The 20,274-nt window shown below is 38.0% G+C and overlaps 1 protein-coding gene across 1 annotated transcript; it reads right to left on the bottom strand.

The window, feature by feature from the left end:
* Window positions 1-1,204: 1,204 nt before the first annotated feature.
* On the bottom strand, window positions 1,205-18,763 carry LRRC58 (leucine rich repeat containing 58). Its single transcript, XM_058295764.2, has 4 exons — window positions 18,075-18,763; window positions 9,537-9,665; window positions 8,632-8,909; window positions 1,205-6,912 (listed from the first exon to the last, which is right to left on the bottom strand). Exons 1-4 carry the CDS (start codon window positions 18,572-18,574, stop codon window positions 6,704-6,706), a joined length of 1,116 nt encoding a protein of 371 aa, XP_058151747.1. The 5' UTR covers window positions 18,575-18,763; the 3' UTR covers window positions 1,205-6,703.
* Between the last annotated feature and the right edge of the window lie 1,511 nt (window positions 18,764-20,274).

Genomic DNA, 20,274 nt, shown 5'->3' with positions numbered 1-20,274 from the left:
AGACGGACGCCCTAACCACTGGGCCAAAGTCCGTTTCCCTAAGGTCTAAGTTTTGCAAATAATTTTCAAATAGAGGGAAGGGTATAATAAGCCACACCAACAAACTTCAGCAAATACGGTATTACCTGCCTCAGAGTACTGTGAGAATTAATGAAGACAGGCCCCCAAATGTGTTATGGAAAGAGCTACCCAGATGTTTACTTTTATCTAAGGCCCCCCACCAGATCTAAATTCTGAATATACTAATGAAGTGTATTGCAAACAGCATCACAGCCATGCTGGTAGCCAGTTACAGTACTAATGCTGCTACTGATTTCCAGTCATAGAATATTAAATAAAGAAACATCCTGCTGTGTAGAGCTTTGGACAAGTCTCTCTGGGCTTGAAGTTTTTCATTTCTTAAACAAGTGAGTGACATGTCCTCTGAAATGTTTTGGCTTCCTACTCAGCATGTATAGAGAGAAAGACAAGCTATTATAGAAGAAAATTTTCTTCTTACACTTGAATTCTAAGAACATCCCCAAATAGGCAGGGTAGGGAAGTTTTATCCCGAGGAAAGGAAGAGATCAGAATTACATCTAGTTTTTTCTCTTCCTCTCACATTTCTGGGACTACACTCTCCAAGAAGCCTTCATTAGATACTAAGAAAGTGCCAAGCTTTTTCTATTTCAACAAATTAGAAACATTACATGTTTTGTAAAGAATTGGCCTTTCCTACCCACTCCATTCAGCCCAATACATAGCCACAGTATTCTCCCCAATTCTGGAAATGGGAATACGGTCAGGTATTCTAAGGTCGCTAAAGTGCTGTAATATCCTACTGCCCAGAGTGCGCTTGGTTCGTACTATAAAACCCTGGGCTGGATCATGTGAGTCCAAACTTAATGCCAGTAACTAATCACGATCAGCAAGATAATCTCATCAATTTCTTATTACAGCATGTATCCATAAGTCTGTTGAGATTGTGGAAACAGAAGAACTCTAGTAGATAGGGATACAGTCTAACTCATCTTTTATCCCTTGAATTGAGTGCAGAATAAATGCTAATATATGCTTAACGTATGTCTTCATATACTAAATTTAATAAACAGATGAGTAATGGTATAGCAAATAATCAAGTATGAACATTATACGGATTTTTTTAAAGTAAATGCTTGTCAACTGAAATTAAAATACTGCTAGTTTTCCAGAATAAAGAGCCAGATACCAACAAAGCATTTTTAATAAAATAAGGCACAATATTTCATAAGGCAAAATTCACACGGAGGGTTGGTTAATTAATAAAAGATCTAATTCTTTTCTATGCCCTGGGGAAAAAGATGAAGGTACTAGAATTGAAGTAGTGTAAATATTCTTTTTAGAGCATTTATCATTACAAGATTATATATAATTTGACACAATAAACATACTTGCCCTGAAAATAAAATTGAATGTCACTGAATTAATTTATTTCCATTGATTTTTAAGTATGTCTTTAGATTTGGATATTCCCAATTCACAAGATTTCATATACAGAAAATTAAGAAATTATGTAATAAAAAGCAATTTTACCAAAGTAAATGGAAATATATTTTGTTGATAACTTGAAGTCCCAAACTTTATAAAAGTTAAAATACTAGTCATTTAAAAAATTTTTGTTTGTCATGAATAAAAAGTGGGTTCAGAAATACAAAAAACTTCAGTTGCAGGCACACAAGTCTCTACATGATTGTTGTGGTTAATATTCTCTTTCAATAACATTAGTATTAACCATTTCAGTTAGTGAACAGATTCTCCTAAACATCAGTATACAAAGAACAATTAACTAATTTAGTAATGTTTCTGCAGTATGAGTGACAGCAATGTCAACCTTATCCCAGTTTCTTTCCCTTACTGGAATTTAGAATGAAAGAGCCATATCCAATTTAATCACAGCCAAAGGAAGGAAGTATTTTCTAAAAAGGCAGTTAGTTTCTTCACCATGGCTTTCTGGTATGACAGTATATAAGTAACCGTCATTAAACTAATAGATATTATTGTTTACTAGATTAAATATAGTCCCCTTATAATTATTGAGACTGACCAATGCTAGGTAAAAGTTTAATAGCACCTAAATCAATATTACGTGTTATTTATTCTTTTCTACATCAATTCTTAGTAAAGATGGACTAAGGATAGAAAAAGCATGGAAATATTTACATGCAAAAATAGTAAAAAGTATTCTCCTTTTGACCTAATATTACAAAAAAAAATCAATGGAAAAATAACGCTGGGCCGTATCTTCACATTGTGCTATAAATATAAAGTTGATTACAAGCTGCTATAATCCCTTAGTGGTACCAGATAAATTTTCTTATAAAATATGAAAGAGAATATACCTTTCCACTGATTTTATTTCAGGAGACCCTGATCCTTGTGGCTTTGACCTTCTGTGACAATATGCATAATGGGGTTCCCAAGTCAGAGACCCTGAACTACACATTAGGCCCTGTTTCAAGGGAAGGAGGCTCTTAAGATCACAGTATTTCTTCCTCAAGTCAAATGCAAACAACTTATTAAATGACACAGTTTCCCACACTTTGGGTCTAAAGTGAAGGATTTAAGGCAAATACTTTATGATCACAACTGAGGGCACTTCTACCTTTAAAGAGATCATGATTAAAATGAAAATACAAAAATAGATGCTATTAAATTCATTAGATAAATGCTATACAAGGCATAGTGCTTTATACAGACACAGTGAAGGTCAAATACTTCTTTTCTATGCAGAGGGATGAGAACTATGTTACAGGTAGTGCCTAAAAATCTATAAGGGGGTCTTCACTGTAGCTAAATGCCCAGCACAACTTAAAAGCTATTTTGGATTAATTGGGAAGCAATATTTATACTGACATAATAAAATCTATACTTTAGATGAGAAGGGAGTCATTTAGGTAAAAATTAGGTATTTCTAAGTAAATGTAGCTTAACCATATATATACATACATATATGCAGTAACTGATGGCTTTTCTGTAAGAGATCTTGTGAAAATTTATATAAAAACCATTACCTTTTTATATAAATGGCTACTGCTAAAATGCTTTAAAAGGTTAGACTTTTTTTGCACTAATTTTGGTTTAGTGATTATGTAGTGAAAAAGTAAACAATAACCCAAGGCTGCATGCTGTACCATGAATTCCAGATTAATGAGGTATGACTTTCTCCCTTTGGGAAGAACATAGTTTACTATAAGATCTTATTATTTACTGACTTTTCATTATGGAAGGATGTGAACAATCTCCCAATAGCAGAAGGTCTTAGTGTGCTACTTAATAGCTTAATGTGAAAACAATTCACTATTCTTTTAGAGGGCTTTCCTGGCTCTGGGATCTCCTGGGTGCCTGGTGACTTCTCTGTCTTTGCCCTTTGTTACCTTTAAAAGATTTCTTTCATTTAATTCTCCAGCAAGCAGCCTTTGCCTTGTTTCCTTTTGTTTAACATTGACATTTACAGTGCTGGTAGAACTGGTCTGCACTACTATTATGAACTAGTATGAATCGACTTTTAATTTACAGCAACACAAAATTTTCTACAATTTGAGGTACAATTTACAACGAAAGTCTCTGCTTTTAAATTTGTTAGAGTTAATGTTGCAAATATCAAGAATTTTAGAACAAGAGACACCTCTGGCACACATTTAGAAAATATGAACAAGTCACCCTCAAATCTACCCCTACTACTCAAACACAGACAACACTAAGAGCCCTGACTAGCTTGTCCTTCAGCCAGCCAAATCCTTGGCACCATGGAAGCAAAATATTTTATTAGCTAATCTTCCTATTTCTTAAAATCCTAGGACTATTTCATCAACAGTTTGGTGACACTGAGAGAAGTGGATTCTACGAGCAAAGATGCAAACTACCCACTCCAATTTCAAGTATTAGTACTGAAAGTTTCATTCTAAAAATATTAATGCTTTGGTCCACAGAAGTTTTATCCAGAGTGATCACTAAAATCATCCAAGTGGAACTATTTCCAGAACTTATTTCATTATGAAAATTAGATTTTATGGTTTCCATAAATCTCTAAAAGAAGCCAGTTAAAGTTTATTAATTGTAGTTTAAACACAACTATATGAGCTTATCAACTGAAGATACCACATCATTTTAAATACAGTTAGCTATATGAGATTTGGAAGCTGATTATCTGGTTTCTAGATAATCAGGTCCCTTTTATCTTACCTCTACTTAATTTCTATGAATATCAGTTAGGAAAAGATGGAAGGCAGAGAAAAGAAACAGGGAAAATCTTAGAAATTATTAGCTGCTATTATGAAAAGGTTAGCTAAGGTTTTAAAACATGATAAACTAACAGCTAAAATGTTAATTTCATTAGAAGTCAGCAAAAACAGTGGCAAACTAATGGCAGATTTTCAATTGTACATATAGAGAACTGCAACACACATTTTGTTGAAAGAACACTATGGTATAATCTATATTATACAGCAAAGGCTAGAGACTGTTTCTGGTTGGACCCATCTACATCTGTGTAAGTTCAATTAATAGACTTTCTTTCCAGGAAGCTGGAAAGGGGTAGCAATATTAAGTACTACATTTACTTACCTACCCATATATTTTACAAAGACTTAACTCTTAGACAATGACCAAAGGTATCACTTAGGTCAAGTTGGTAGCCAAATTAGGAAGTAAGCAGAGGCATTAAACCAGAAAAATTTGGTCCTGTCAATCTGAGCTTTTACTACAAATACATTATTTATATTCTATTTGAAAATATGTTATGTATCTTAGTCAGCCACTACCAAAACATTTAGGCTTATCATTAGGCACTCAAGTCATCTTTACTTTTTGTAATTTTGTAGTTTGTGGCTTGCTGTGGCTCAAACAGAAAAGTAAACTGAGTAGATTTACTTTTTATTACTCCCATTTTATGATGGAATCATCCATGTACTACTTTGGTTGGCATAAGCAATATACCAAACTACTTTCATAGAAACAGTGTCAGAAAATTTCTGAATTGAAAGGAAAAAAGAATCTTACATGTTATATAACAAGGGTGAAGGGAACCACCCCATAGCAGCATTGCACAACTGCAGTTCATGAAACTTTCATGATGTTTCATGAATTAACATACAAATAAACCCCAAACTATTCTACACTATTTTTTCTAAAATAAAAATTATATATTTGGAATAAACTAACACACATCATTGTTAAAGGATTTATAGACATCATTATACAACAATCTGCTTTTAAGAAATGGTGTGCCCCAGTCATGAATGCCAAAAGTCAGATTACCTGATGTACTAAAGTATGTCTGAGCTACTATACAGGCATTACTAACAACCATCGTTATTACTGTCTAGTGATTGCTAGTCTGTGTTGTGTATTTTACTTGCTATTAACTTATAGTTTTAGTGCATTTTTAGTGCATATTAAATACATTAATAACAATTTGGTCATTTCTTACAGCAATTAATTTGCCAAACTATATACCTGTTATACATTAATAAAATAAATGTAATGAATTTTTGCTACTTTATCAATACATTTTTTTCAAAAAGTATCCCATGGTTAAAATAGTTTGGAAACTGTGTTTTATTATATATAAATATAATGGCTACTGCCCCCAATTTTATTTGAGTATTTGTAATGCTTTTCTATTTGTATTAGTTTTTCTTTAAAATGCAGGAGAGTTATAGTACAGTATATGACACAGGCAAGAGTCACACTTGATTGTTAAAAAATTTAAATTCATTTTCCCTCTCATTTAATGCAAGACATAAAAAGATACATCTTTTTTAGATCTTTTTCAGTTGAACTAGTATTCTATCTTATCATGAATAATCAAAACTGTGGGTCCCCTATTAAGTGTAAAAGTGATTTGCTTACAGATCATTACAGGGGATAATTCTGTTTTTAAAAAATGAAGCTAAAGTGACCCTGAACCCAGGAGTTCAGACATCAGATCTAGTTGTTTTTTTTAGTTCCGTGAAAACATATTTTATTGTTCTGCATAGTATGTCAGATTATAGGCTGCTCTGGCAGTATTTCTTGAATAAAGTGTTATATCCTTGTTAGGATGAAGGCACTATACCAACAGCTATTTCTGGATTACATAAGGATAACAACAACAATGTAGAACAAAGAGGCAGAACTGAAAAGAGTTTTAACATCCACATAAAAATTATATCCCTTACTTTACCAAAGTTCATGGGTCAAGAAGTTGTAGGTCCTATGTAACCATCTGTGAATTCACCTGAATAGTTCTATAATCTAGACATATGGGCAATATAAGAAGGAAGGTCTAACTAAACCTGTTTATGGCACCATGTTCAACCTACTAAACCCAGGAACAACTCTGGTAATAGAGCTCTCATGGTTTTTCCTTTCTTCATCAACGGCCACATTATACTCCTTATGGCTTATTATACAGCACTGCTCTGCAGAATGTACCATTCTGCTGTGTGAGTCATGCAAAACTTGAGTGGAAACTTGCAAAATAAACCAAATTTGAAAATGCTGTTCAGAGGACGTTAGGTTCAAAGATTCCAAACATGGAATTGGATTCATTCCTGCTGAATGAGAAGATGAAATACAAAATCTTTTACCATCATCTCTGATACATTCATGGACATTCAAGGTGAAAATGAAGTTTCTAGTGAACATCAAACTTTTCTAAGAACCTTTGCTCAGTCTTAGTGTTCCACACCACCCTGCATTCTGTTCAGCCAAGAAGAACTTTCTGCATTCTGTGAGCAGCAACACTCGCTTCATCTTCTGAGTCAGATTCACTCTGGGATGTGGAGCTGTGAGAAGCAGAACTGCAAGGGGACGAGCATTCTGGTGAACACAAGTAGTGCATCAGCGGGAGGCGGTACTTCCCACAGAAGTCCACAAATTTAATTTGTCTGACACAGCAGTCAAAGTAGACTCCTGGAGAGGAGAAAAATACAAAGTAATCATTACAAAGCCAAGAATCAGTTTCTTTTTCAACTTTTCTTCCAACATTCTGAAGAAATGTCATATAAATTCTGCTCTTTTGTGAGTCTTAAGCTAAAGTAGTAGTTGCTTCTGTAGATGTCTACTGAAATTTTGTAAAGTTTTAAGATTGGCAATTTGGCTGCAAAAAGGAGACCATATTTGTCTTAAAGGGTGACAGAGAAGGCACACTGTTTACCTAGCTTATTTTCTCTAGGTGAAAGTGGCTGATGGAGGTTATAGGATGCCTGAAGTGCCCCACCCTCCGTCCCCTCAACTCACCTGAAGGTACCACCTTGTAAGTCAAGAGGCTTTAAAAAATCCTTTAACAATAATCTTAACCAAGAACTAGTTGTTATACACACCAAGTTTGCAGAAATGAGATGGCTTTTGTACCCCTGTTCTTACCTACTGGGAACCCAAAATTAAAAGACACAAAATGCCACGTTACATCTACAAAAGAGCCAACCTTTTCCCACAAATGATCCCACTTATCCTCAAACAATTATATAATGATAGGTAGACTGGCACTAGTACTGGGCTCTATTGATTCCTAATTCAGCACTCCTGCATGGTCTGCCTTCTTTAGCTCAGTATTTCTCAGTCTATTACAGGCCTATAAAACAGGAAACTTGAGCAATTTGCCTGGAACTCTTGGAGATGGAAGATGGAGAATAGGGTGGGGCTTGGGATATATATTTTAAATATATATCCAGTTTGCACTGAACAAATCAATCCACCAAAAGAATTTCTCATAATGAAAAAAATTTCTGTGCACTGGGAATCTCCGGACCATTTTCCATTTAAATGTGTGAAGTACTTCACTCTTTTAGGATGGGATCCCCTCCTTCTGCTCTTGATGGCTCCTGGAGTATGGCAAAAATACGGTAATGGCAGCGGGAAAACATAGAAAACCCAGGACATCAAGACACACCAAAGTGTCACAGTATATTAATTGAATGAAATGTAATTTAAAGTCAAATTGCATATAGAATATACAACTACTTTTATTTAACTTACAGTTTAAATAATGACTCAGAGGGGAAACATATCCAATGGTTCATTTTATATACTATCTCAAATTTTAAACTTTTGTTCCTAAGATAAACAGTACTTTGAGCTTTTAGATAAAAGCTTGAAGAGGTAAGTCTAAGAAGATGTGTTTCAAGTTAATACGAAAGGTGTCCAAACATTTTAGAGACTCTTTTTTAGACAACTACGACTACTTATGCTTCCTTTGTGCTGTTCCCTCACACTTTACTATATTTTTGCCATTTTGTACTTTACTATCTTATGACAGTTCCATAACAAAATGGGACTTTCTGGGTAGTCTTGCTTGGGGAAGGGAAGGGGAGGGGAAAGGGAGGGAAAGGGAGAGGGAAAGGGAGAGGGAAAGGAAGAGAGAGAGAAAGAGAGAAAGAGAGAGGAGGAGGAAAGGAAAGGAAGGGGAAGGGGAGGAAGGGGGGGGGGAGGGAGGGAGGGAGGAAGGAGGGAAGGAATGATCCACAGAGGTGAAATGTCTTACTTTTGTTGTAAAAGGGTGAATGGATGAGGTAAACAGAAACAGAGACTAGTCGTTTTTCTCTGAGAGAAGAGGTGGCTAATTAAAACACAGATCATCAAATTTTAAAAATTGCTAAATGAGTAGGAAACATAAACACTTAATTAACCTACCTCCACACTTTGGGTTTGGGCAATTGCTTGCTAAATCCAAGTATCTAAGAAGATTCCCAGGAAGATCATAGGGAGTGTAGGAAATGTTTCGGGTTTTAATGGTTCGTGCAGCCAATTCCAGGAGAGTTGGAGGGTCATAGGTTAAATCTCGAACAAATCGAACAACTAATGGATTTCCTCGCAAACTCAACTCTTCCAAATGAATAAGACTGAGAATCTCTCGAGGCAGATATGTCAGCAAATTATTGTGAAGACTAAGGGAACGAAGTGAATGCAACCTAGAATGAATCCAATACAAAAAGTAATGGCAGTCGGCAAAAAAATTACCAAGAATTTAAGTATTTCTTTAGAAATCTTTATACATTCATTCATATAACAAGCTTGATTTCTCCATAAGAATTAACAACCAAGATTAAGGTCAATGGAAATAAAATTAAAGAGTATAGATTTGTAAATGTAATGGACTTTTTTGCCCATGGACTCTCAGAAAGAGCTAAATTAAAGCATTCTGATGTGCTAGCTTATATAAATGCTGGATTTAGAGGGGTTTTTTGGGGCATGCTATATCATTCATATACCTAAAAAAGCAAAGATTTCAAATGAAACAGAAATAAAGATCCTTCATATTATAAAGCATATTTAGGACAAGAGTACATAGTATAAATATAAAGTCACTAAAAATACAATAAAACCTTGGAAAAATGTATGCTGTATTTTGAGTACAGAAAACAGTCTGAACAGATAATCTGGGAATAAACCAAGGCATTTAAAAGTAATATTAAAAATAAGCAATCTTATTTCATGGAAAACTTTACAACTGTAATTCCCAGGCATCATTTACTTTGAGAACACCAATTCCTAAGTGTGAATTTCTGTGTATACATAAAATGGCCAAAACTACTCACTGTGAAAGCTGAGGAGGCACACTTTGGATTTTGTTGTCACATAATACCAAGTAAGTTAGAGAAGGGAGATTCGCTAATTCTGGTGGGATTTCTTTGATGAAATTTCCTCCGAGATATAAACACTCTAAACTGCAAAAAACAAAACAAAACAAAACAAAAAACCCAAAAAACCCACAAAAAAACAAGTAAATAAAAAGTTAGAGAAGACACATCATTGTATCTACTAAATGAATAAATTTTGTCTTTTCATTCAACAAACTTTTTACTTAGGGTTTGCTATGTGCTATACAGGTGCTAGAGAAATAACACAACCTTCTAGGAGCTTTTACTATAGGTAAGAAAGCAAGATATACCAATGACAGAGAATATCGTAGTTGGGGCAGTTTGAAATTATTTTATGAATCACCTTCCCCCCCACCCCCAAAAACGTTATGTTTTTACACTAATCTAGTTCTGTGGGTGTGATACCAGTTCAGGGGCCTTTGATTAGATTACTTGTTAAGACTGATTTTAGGGCTTTTGATTGCACTACTTGAATGAGGCATAACTCAGGTTGAGTTTCCACCCTTTTGCTGGGTCTGATAAAAACCAGAAACACAGACAGACACAGACAAAGGAAAAAGGAAGCCGCCATTTCTGATTCTGCCATGTGAGAAAAGACTAGAGGATTGCTTAAGCACGAAGCCCCCAGGAGCCTAGGCCATGGAAGAGTCAAGACTCATAGCGGAGGCCCAGAAAGAGACAAGCTCTACGCCTGGTTGCTCACAGCTAAGCTCCAGGAGCTGGTGAGATGGTGGGCCCAAAGGGGAAGGCTGGGACCTCAGCAGAGACTGGCGGCCATCTTGAAGGGCAGAATCCTACGGCCACCAATGAGTACATCTTCTAACAGAAGAACAGAATTTATGCTGAAAAACGGAAGAACAGAATTTATGTTGAAAAACCTTGAGAAAAGACTGGAGAGCCCAGAACTGTGAATTCCATGTTGGTATGCCTGGATCTGATGCAGCACTAGGCAATGGGGAAAACCATAAGACCTTTTGATTTTTAAAAAATGGAAAAAGATGTCTTAAGTCTCTAAATTTCTTTTTTGCTCTTATAATAGCAAATGCTTTCTTTGGAAGCTGTTTGAATGAATTACATAAAATTGACCACTATCTTAAAATTAAAATTCCAGGTAGTTATTCCGTTTTCCAACAATAAGTTAGCAACACAGTATGTATCACATCAAAATGTAATGCTACTGAAGCTGGCTAGTAAGATAGGGAATCAATATGTAGATGTGGAGTGGAACCTGGCAGAGTCCACGTGGACATCAATAACCCCCAAGATGGCTGCTGGAAGACCCTCCCAAGACCCTCCCATCCAGAACAAAGACTTCCTCTGGAAGCCAGGAGAAGCCCTGGATATTCCCCAAGGACTTTATCATTGGGCCCTCACAGGGACTTAATGGCTGGGGTAATCAATCAAAACAGCAAACAGCTGGAACTCCTCCCCTCCCATTAGAAAAGGGGTAGAATAATTAACATTTCAAAAAGCAGGTGCAAGGCCTGAATTTGCTTTCTCTCACCTCTGGACCCCAACTCTGGCTGCCTACCACCCCCTCCCCCACCCCTGGATCACTATGCAAGCAAACCTGTGCATTTATAATCTATAATGGAGAATTGTAGTCTGTAAATCAGCCCTCTTTATCACTTTTCAGCCCCTTCCCCTTCATCTGGGACCCATGGTCTGTTATTTTCTCCCATTTCTTATCCCTCCCTACCGGAATAAATTACTGGCCTAACTCAGCTGACATGCTCTTGAAATTCATTTCTGCAGCATAGTCAAGTGTTATCAAGTGATAACACTACTCTCTGTATAAAGGTTCCCTCCAAAAGATTTTTGGCAACAGTATCAAAATATCTCTTGCAATATATACAAATATAAATGAAATGTGTAACACACACATACACACACACAGATCATCGCCACCACTAAGTTATACTTTTGTCTTCCTGTTAAATCTACTCATTCAGATACTAAAATTCTTTCAAAACATCTTTAAATGTGGGAGAAAAAAGCCTACTAAATTGTTTTTCAAGCTTCTAGCAAAATCACCTGGGATACTTTGGAAAATACAAATTCTAGGCCCCATTCAGATTCATTAAATCAGAGTTCCAGAATTTGCCTGGGGTAGAGGCAAATTTTAGGAGAAAAGTTAAATTTTAACAGATAAGGTCAAATTACAATTAGCATTTAAGAGCACTTCTTCCCCTGTAATTGCCACTTGCTTTAACTTTTTTTTACTGATGGTGTGAAAATGGTATCATACTATTCTTTCAACCTTCAGTTCCTGAATCACTAGTGAAGTTTAGCATATTTTTATGTTTCTGGCAATTCATATATTGTTAGAGAATTGCCTACTCCCATCCTTTACCCATTCTTCTCATGGGTTATATGGCTTTTTATTATTTTGGTGAAGCTCTTTTTGGTTATTGTTAAATATATACTACCTATAATCTTTTTCCTTTGTGGCCTTAGAGCATGGTCTATTTTTGTTAATGTTTCATTAAGTGTAAAAAGAAATGTGTAGCTATTAAGAGCAAGCTTGTTAGCAGTGCAATTCAAAATTTTTATGGCCTCTCTCTATTATTCTACCTCCTGTTCTGGTGATCATGGAGATTAATTTAGTTTTCATATAAAGGAAGAAAATATTAATTAATGTAATCTGGCAGCCTACTGCCTCAGTCTCCCACTTCCTGGTTAAGCAGGAACAAAGGAAACCAGCTTAGGCCAGTCCTATGGCCAGTAAAAAGGATGCACAAAAAAGAGCCAAGTCAATACCAATTCAGCACTAAATTCCATACTTTATTTGGCAAAAGGAGCAGGTAAAAGCTAAAATGGCTGGGAAACTTGCACGGGAAAGTTAGACTTCTCAGATAGGCTGGAACCTCTCAACAATCTATGGAGAAACAGAGGAAGGGCTTGTATGCTAGGCTTAGGGGTATAAATTGTGTCATTTTTCTTTATTTGGGGTGCCAGCTATGTTTTCTGGTTGTGTGCCCCTTCTTGCAAGATTGAGAATAAATTCTTTTCTTCTCCACAATCAGGTAATCCTTATTTTCTTTCAGAAGGCATTTTCCTTCTTACAACAATCAGAACCCTGATTTTTTCTTTTCCCACCCCTTCACACAGCACCATCAAAAATTAAAAAAAATTTTTTGTTAAAGAGGTATGGGGGACCTAGGACCTGGTAAATGGGAAGTAGGCCACACCCACTCACTCCCTGCTCCAACAATTTTTGCTCTCTCTGTCTCTCCTTTCATATATAGAGACTATACTGCAGAGACATTCAAGTTCAGGACTGTTAAAACTCTTGGTGAATTGCTCCTTAGTTCATATGAAATGCTTCTCTTTGTTCCTTCTTAACCATTTTGCCTGGAAATCTATTTCCTTTGATTATAAATACTGCTTACCAGCTTTATTTTTGTATTTATTTCATTTAATAACAGCTCCACCACTTACCACTATAAGAACTTGGTAAGTTACTTAACCTTGCTGTGTGCTCCAGTTTCCTCTTCTTTAAAATGGAAATATAAAGTGCCTAAACAACAAATATGAACTAAGTATGTATTATGTGCCATGTGCCATGTACCATTCTAAGGAATATAGAGGAAATAAGACCAAGACCTTGACTTGAAGAAGCTTACATTCTAGTGAGAGATTCAGACAATTATTCAATAAATAGGTATATATAATGTCAGATAGTTTTAGGTGCTGTATAATAAAAGGTAGGCAATAAGATAGTGATAGAGGTGGTATTTTAGACACAGCGGTCAGGAAAGGTTTCTCTTAGATGACATTTGGTCTGAGATCTGAATAAAATGACTGAATGAGTACAAATTCTAAGATGCAAACGTGCTTGGTGTGTTGTGGAAGAGCAATAAAGCCAGTGTGGATAGATCAAAGTGATTGAGAAGGCAGAGTATAGTCCAAGAGGCAGACCGAGAAGGCCAGGTCACAGAGAACTGGCCTTTCAGGAAACCATCACCAGCAATCTTAAGGATATTGAATTTTATCCTAGTTATGTTTTTAAAAAAATGTTACTGGGGTCCAGGGAATGAGCTCAGGACCTTGTATGTGGAAGCTGGCACTCAACCACCGAGCCACATCAGCGTCTCCTGAGTTGTTTTGTTTATTTGCTTGTTGTTGTTTTTTTGTTTGTTTGTAGGAGGCACCAGGGACCAAACCTGGGGACTCCCATGAGGGAAGCAGGAGCTCAACTGCTTGAGCCACATCTGCTCTCAATATGGTAAGTTTTAAGCAAAATCAGTCATGTAATTCAATTAACACTTCAAAAGAATCACTTTGGCTACTGTGCTTTTGGAGGTGAGCGGGAAGGTACATCCACAGAAAGGATGCCAAATCTTAAAATTTACTGTGATGTTGGCAGAGAAAGATCCAACATTCTAGAATACAACCAAGCCCATGATTTCACAATAATATAAATTCACTTTTGCAACTGATGGGTATCAGATGGGTAATCAGATTACATAACCAGTGTATTATACTTTTACACTCTCACTCTGAAACTCTATTTTCAAACTTCTAAGGACTTGAAACCTTTCAATGATTTATGGGAATTAAATTTTTAAAATGCACTCTACTGTTTCCAAATACAATTTTCTGTAAGGAAAAGAGGAAACTGTTGTTAAATTTGAAAGAAAACTGTTGTGTTTAAAAGACTATATTTGTCAACATTGTACCTCTGTTAATCAGGCTTGGAGCAATTCTATTCTTTTCAGTGTTGGACAAGGGAAATCATTCACTAAATTTATAGAAGGAACTTTTTTGTTCTTTTCTGTTTCCCATTAAGAGGCCAAACTTAAACTTGTTTTTTGAAAAGTAGCTCATTTCTCCAACCCTTAACAATACTGAAGTATAAGAGAGTGGTGGTGTGTCTTTTCTCTAACAAGGGCCAAGTACCTGCTGAAAATAATATACTAAACCCCCCTTAATCCCAAGCAACTTTAACTGCAGCAGTAAAGAAAAAATGTTTTGCTTCGCCACCCAAAAAAAAATGACATAAAATAAAATAAAAATATACATTAGTTCTACATTATGGTTGGTTAAAGGGAGATGAAATTAAAATAAGACAGGGATGTTATACAAAGAAGCAGAAAACAGAAAGAGAAAGGCAGAAAGATAAAAGCCATTCATATGTGAACAAAGAAAGTTGTTTTCTTGCAGTAACATCCCCATATGCTATCACTCATATAACAAGCTATTAAATGACATTGTATATTCAGAGGTAGAAGTAAAAATGGAGGGATCATCTCTTGGTATTTGTTCCAAACTAAGGCAATAAAAGAAAGAATTTAGAAGGAAGAAATTGAGAGCAAGCATAAGAGTCTAAAATGGGGAACAGTGTTTTTATTTGTACCTTATTGCATTCTATTTATCATCTAAGCCAGCCATTTACCTTTCCTAAAATATCAACCTATTGTAGATTAGCTTCAAAATATTCCAGGACATATGTTTTAGCTTTGTTTTTGTCACAATCCTCATATATTCATTTTCTAAAACCAACTCAAGCAGGAAGTGAGAGAGGGGTCATACACAGAAAAGGGTCAACACTTGAGAAGAAAAGATTGTGGGGAGGGGTACCAATGAAACCTACTTGTGCACAAGTCTACTCTCCAAATATCTAGCATCTTGGATGCCAAACAATTCTGAAGCTTTCATTTACTGAAATAAACTAACAACCACTGGGTGGTTATTATGCTTTTCCTCAACTAATATCTAAGATAATAAAAGGAATAAGGGGTAGGAATTCAGAAGAAGAAAGACTAAATTACAAATTAAATCTACTTTTGCCACATTATAAAAACAAGTTTGCCCACATAGTAGCCAAACAGTTATACTTGTTGAATAACAACCTCACATTTTGATGAAAAGAACCTATATCCACAGCCTTATGGTTTAAACAGATAGCCTCATTTAGCCCAGGAGAACTAAATTAAGATTTTTTGCATCAACTTATTTATTATACTTCAAAAGTGATTTTTCAGAAACTATTTTTAAAGATTTTGCCACTAGTAATAAGGATCAACAGAGCACAGAAAACACATATATGAAGATATATTGTGAAATCTGAAAAAGTCAATGACACTAATTAAGCCAATAGTTTTGATATGTTATTTAGAGACAAAGTCTCCTTCCTGGAATGCTGAAGAGTTGGGGGGAAAGAGAATAGATTATACATTCTACATTATTTTTTAAATTGCTCATAAAGAGGGTAAATAGTTGCCAAATGTCCAAAATTACTAGCCCTGGTTTAAAAAGCAGCATTAAAAGAAAACAATTATAAAGAATACATCACAGATCCCATACACTCTTGACCCAAAGGCACAGTGACCGAAAAACTAAGAGCCCAGGAGTTGGCCCAAAAAATCTGGTCAACCAGGGAAAGAGCTCTGACCAATCCTGAGCAAATATGCAACGGAACAGAAGTCAGATGAATTAGATTCTAGTCCTACTCTGCCACTGTGGAGAATTTGGAACCAGAGACCCCAAAGGTCAAATCCAGTTCTACCATTTACTAGTTTTGTGATCTTGTGAATTAACCTCTCTGAACCTCAGTTTCCTCTTCTGAAAAAAGGGAATATGTTTTCATCTCATAGAGTCACTGCAAGAATTACAAAGCATGTTTAGAGCCCTACAACAGGTCCTACTGCATTGTAAGTATTCAATAAATGGGGATTCTTTTTTTTTTTGCCTACCTTTTTCCTGTGATGAAAAAATAATACTTGCCCTAGATTAACATATTGAAAAGATCAGAATTATATATCAAAATTAGAAGGATCTAGAGCCTGTCCATTTTCCCTCTTAATCTCTCTAATCCTATTTTTCACCATCTCTACTGGCATCACCCCGGCATGAGCTACCATCTCTCATCCCACTACAATGTCCTCCTCTTACCAGCTGCCAAGATCTCTCATCTCTCTGCCCTCTCCATGCTCCATTCGTACAGTTACAGGGCAGATGTGCTTAAAATCCTCTGATGGGCACTTAAAATCCAACTTTACCATGGTTTATAAGACTTAACATGGTCTGGAATCTGGTCCGAATTCCTATTTGCCACTTTCCCTCCTGCTCACTTCCTCACTATATGTCCTTCTTTCATAATTTCAACAGTTTCTCTCTTATCTCTGGGCTTTCACATATGCTGCTTCTTCTACCTGGACTGATCCCCACATCATCCTCTCCTAGTTTACTTAACTCTTCCTTCAAAGGGTCAATTCAACCGTCACTTGCTCAAGAATCAGACTAATTCAGATCCCCGTTACTCTGTCTGAAGGCACTCTATGTCTTCACAGAACTTATAACAATTGTAATTAAATCATGAGGTTTACAGTCAGTTGTTTAATACCTGACCCTAGCATGCTGCCTCTATGAGGGCAGGGAGCATGTTCATCAATCTATCCCCAGCACCTAAAACAGTGCCACAGTAGGTACTCAATAAATATCTGTGGAATGAGTAAAATGAAGGGACATCTTGCCTAAAGGTCTCATTTTACAGATTAAAAAACAGTGGTTAGGATATGTTAAGTGATTTGCCTAAGGCTGGGACACAGAGTTCTTATTTCCAGGCCAATGTTCTTTTCACTACACTTGGCTTTGAGATCTTTTCCAAACATTCTGCTATCTCAGAATATTTAATAAAGGATGTGAAAATATTTTACAGATCGAAAATACATTTTCCACCCTTGCAAAATACACTTGCTCTCACTTTAGTTCTCACTCTGACCTGCAGGTCACCTTTAGGGAACTTTCACTATCCTGCTTCTCCACATCCTCCTTCCACTTAACTCAACATACATTGACTAATTTAGTCAGGCAGGCCTGGAAAAAAGGAATTGTAATCATTAAGGTAAATGCAATGGTGGGATGAATGTGGTAATAAGGAAGAACAGTTTAGGCAAAAATTAGTTGTTGTCCTGGGAGCAGTAAAGGAAGAAAACACAGAGGTGACCCTAAAAATAGTTTTTAAAGATGAACGGTATTTGCCAGGTGAAGGAAATATTCCCAGCAAAGGGAACAAATAGCACACGTGTAGAGGAAACGCACCCACTCAACATATGGGTGTCCTTCGTGGGCAGCGACTATGAGGTGCTGGGAAAGTACATGGCTCAGAAAATTCCACAAATAACGATTGTAGGTATTGCTGCAGGGAAGAGAAAGCTGGGAATGAAGTGAAAAGCAAGGGTCCGATAAAGGGGCTTGTATGTATGCTAGAAAGCATGGACTTTGATCTACAGGCAGAAAAACCTTTTAGTAACAACTCAGCGGGGATCGCTCTCCTAGACCAAAAAAAAAAAAAGAGAGAAATCTGCAGAGGGCAAACACACCCTATCAAACACTGTCACGCTCACTGACCTGGCTGGACAGAACTCACTACCCAACAGTTATAGAGGGCGCCTGGATGAGGAGTTAGTGACAAACGACCAGCGCCGAAGCCTGACCCGCCACCCCGGGCCCGGCCGGGCCCCGCCTCACCCCCGCAAGTTCTCGATCTCCGCCGGGATGTTCTGAAGCTGGTTACCACCCAGGCTGAGGGTCTGCAGCGCGCGCAGCTCCAGCAGAGAGGCGGGAACCTCCTGGAAGCAGTTGCCGCTGAGGTTGAGCACCTGGAGGCTACGGCAGAGCGGCGACTGGGCCAGGCCCTTGGGCAGAGCGCCGGGCCCGCCGAGCCGGTTGTTCTTGGCCAGCAGCGTGCGCAGGCCACTCAGCGCTAGCAGCTCGGGTCCGAGCGCGGTCAGCGCGTTGCCGCTCACGTCCAGCAGCTGGAGGTGCGGGAAGCCGCTGCCCAGCGCCCGCGGCAGCGACACCAGACGGTTGTGAGGCAGCAGAAGCCTCAGCAGCGCCTCCCGCGCACCGCGCCGTTCCTCGCCGCGTGCCTCCAGCTCCGTCTCCAGCGACTGCGGGGACACGCTGAGGCGGGACAGGTTCAGTTCGGCATCCCCGGCTGTGACCACCGCCGCTCCGGCCTCCTCCATCCTGGCCGCCACAGGGCGCGTGGCCCGGGAATCTGAAGAACACCGCGCGCGAGCCCCAGGCCTGCAACTTCGCGGTGTCCCGGAACCTGAAAAGAGAGCTGCGTCGGAAGTGGCGCGAGCGGGCGCGCAGGGGCCGAGTCACGCTACGGGAGGCGGCGAGCTGCGCGCGCCACTCCGGGGCCGTGCTCCGCCTCACGTGGCGCGCGGCGCGGAGGGGCTGGGGAGAGGGGCACGTGGGCTGCGCCGGGGTCAGGGCGGTGGCCGAGTGCCTGCGAGTTTGCCGTTTGTACCCGCTGGGTTTGGGCAACTCAGTTTTGTAATCCGTAGAGTCGACTGACGTATACCCGGGGTCCAGAACAACTTCGGTAAACAGTCCGAGGACTGTTTGGTTATCTGGCCTTGAGAGTTAGAGCGTCACAGTGCATTGCCCCACTTGGATCCCAGCGCAGAAGTGGGGCCCCTGGTATGCAACATTCTGTGCAAACAGAGGAATTCGGTAGTAATTGAGCCCCAGGAATTAAAGTCCGGGGATTAACAATCAAAACCGACTTGAAAGCCTGAAGGCAGCCTGTTGAGCTGGACTACTTAGCTCATTGGGTTCCGCTGTTAAATAGGCCAGTTTCCGTAGACAAGGAATTTGCTTTCAGTTTCCCCATTCGTGAAATACGGATAACACTTGCCCTACAGGATTGTTGTGTACTTTTAAAGCATGATTTTTAAAAAATGCATATCACGTCCATTTATTACAGAAGCAGTTCTGTGTTTTTTTCCTCTGTTGTAATGGCTAGGAATGAATTTGGGAGTCATGGGGGTGAGGGTTCTGTGAGATTAGATAGCACAAATTAATTGATCAGTTTAAGAACTCAAAAAGCTTTGATATTGACCTTATTTTAATGCAGGTTAAAGCTACAATTTAACTGGGGAAATCTTAACTCTGGCTTTACTGCAGTGCTTCTAATGAGTACATATTTTCTCAATCTCTTCTGAAATTTTTATAATTTTGTACAGTCAAATAAAAATGAGAAAAATATTTAGATTTTTAATAAAGCTTATGCATAGAAAGGGTAAAAGATACCTATAATTAATTGGTTTTAATACATTAAATTGCTTTTTCCTGAAAAGGGAAGGAAAGTAACTTTTTTTCTTGCCATTTGTCTGAGAAACTTTATTCCTCTTATCTGTAGCAAACATTTAATTGTTGGTGGAGTTATAGTCTTGGGAGGATATATTTTGTCAGTTTAAATCAGGGATGGAATGTTTTTAAGGCTGATGAAGTCTGTACCCACCTGTTTTGAAGAATCCTTAACATTAAACCTTGTTTTGGATCAAGATGACATTCTAACAGGAGCTCTTTTATATGAACATCACAAATATTTAAAATAATAGTTTTATGCTAAAAATAAAAATGGGTATGTGTCTGTGGTAAAAACAAAGTGACAGGTATGTGATGTAAATGAAGAGGAGAAAAACCTGGGCTATGACTCAGATATAGAGTAAAGATTACAAATCAGGGAAGCGGATGTGGCTTAACTGGTAGAGTGACCGCCTACCATGTAGGGGATCCAGGATTGGATACCCAGGGCCTCCTGGCCAGTGTGGTGACCTGGCCCATGCGCAGTGCTGTCGAACATAAGGAGTGCTGTGCCATGCAGGAGTGCCCTCTGCATAGGGGAACCCCATGCGCAAGGAGTGCTCCTCAC

The sequence above is a fragment of the Dasypus novemcinctus genome, chromosome 4, assembly GCF_030445035.2.
Source record: "Dasypus novemcinctus isolate mDasNov1 chromosome 4, mDasNov1.1.hap2, whole genome shotgun sequence".
Classification (NCBI taxonomy): domain Eukaryota; kingdom Metazoa; phylum Chordata; class Mammalia; order Cingulata; family Dasypodidae; genus Dasypus; species Dasypus novemcinctus.
Note: the sequence above shows the minus strand (reverse complement) of the source record. Positions and strands in the feature narration are given on the sequence as shown.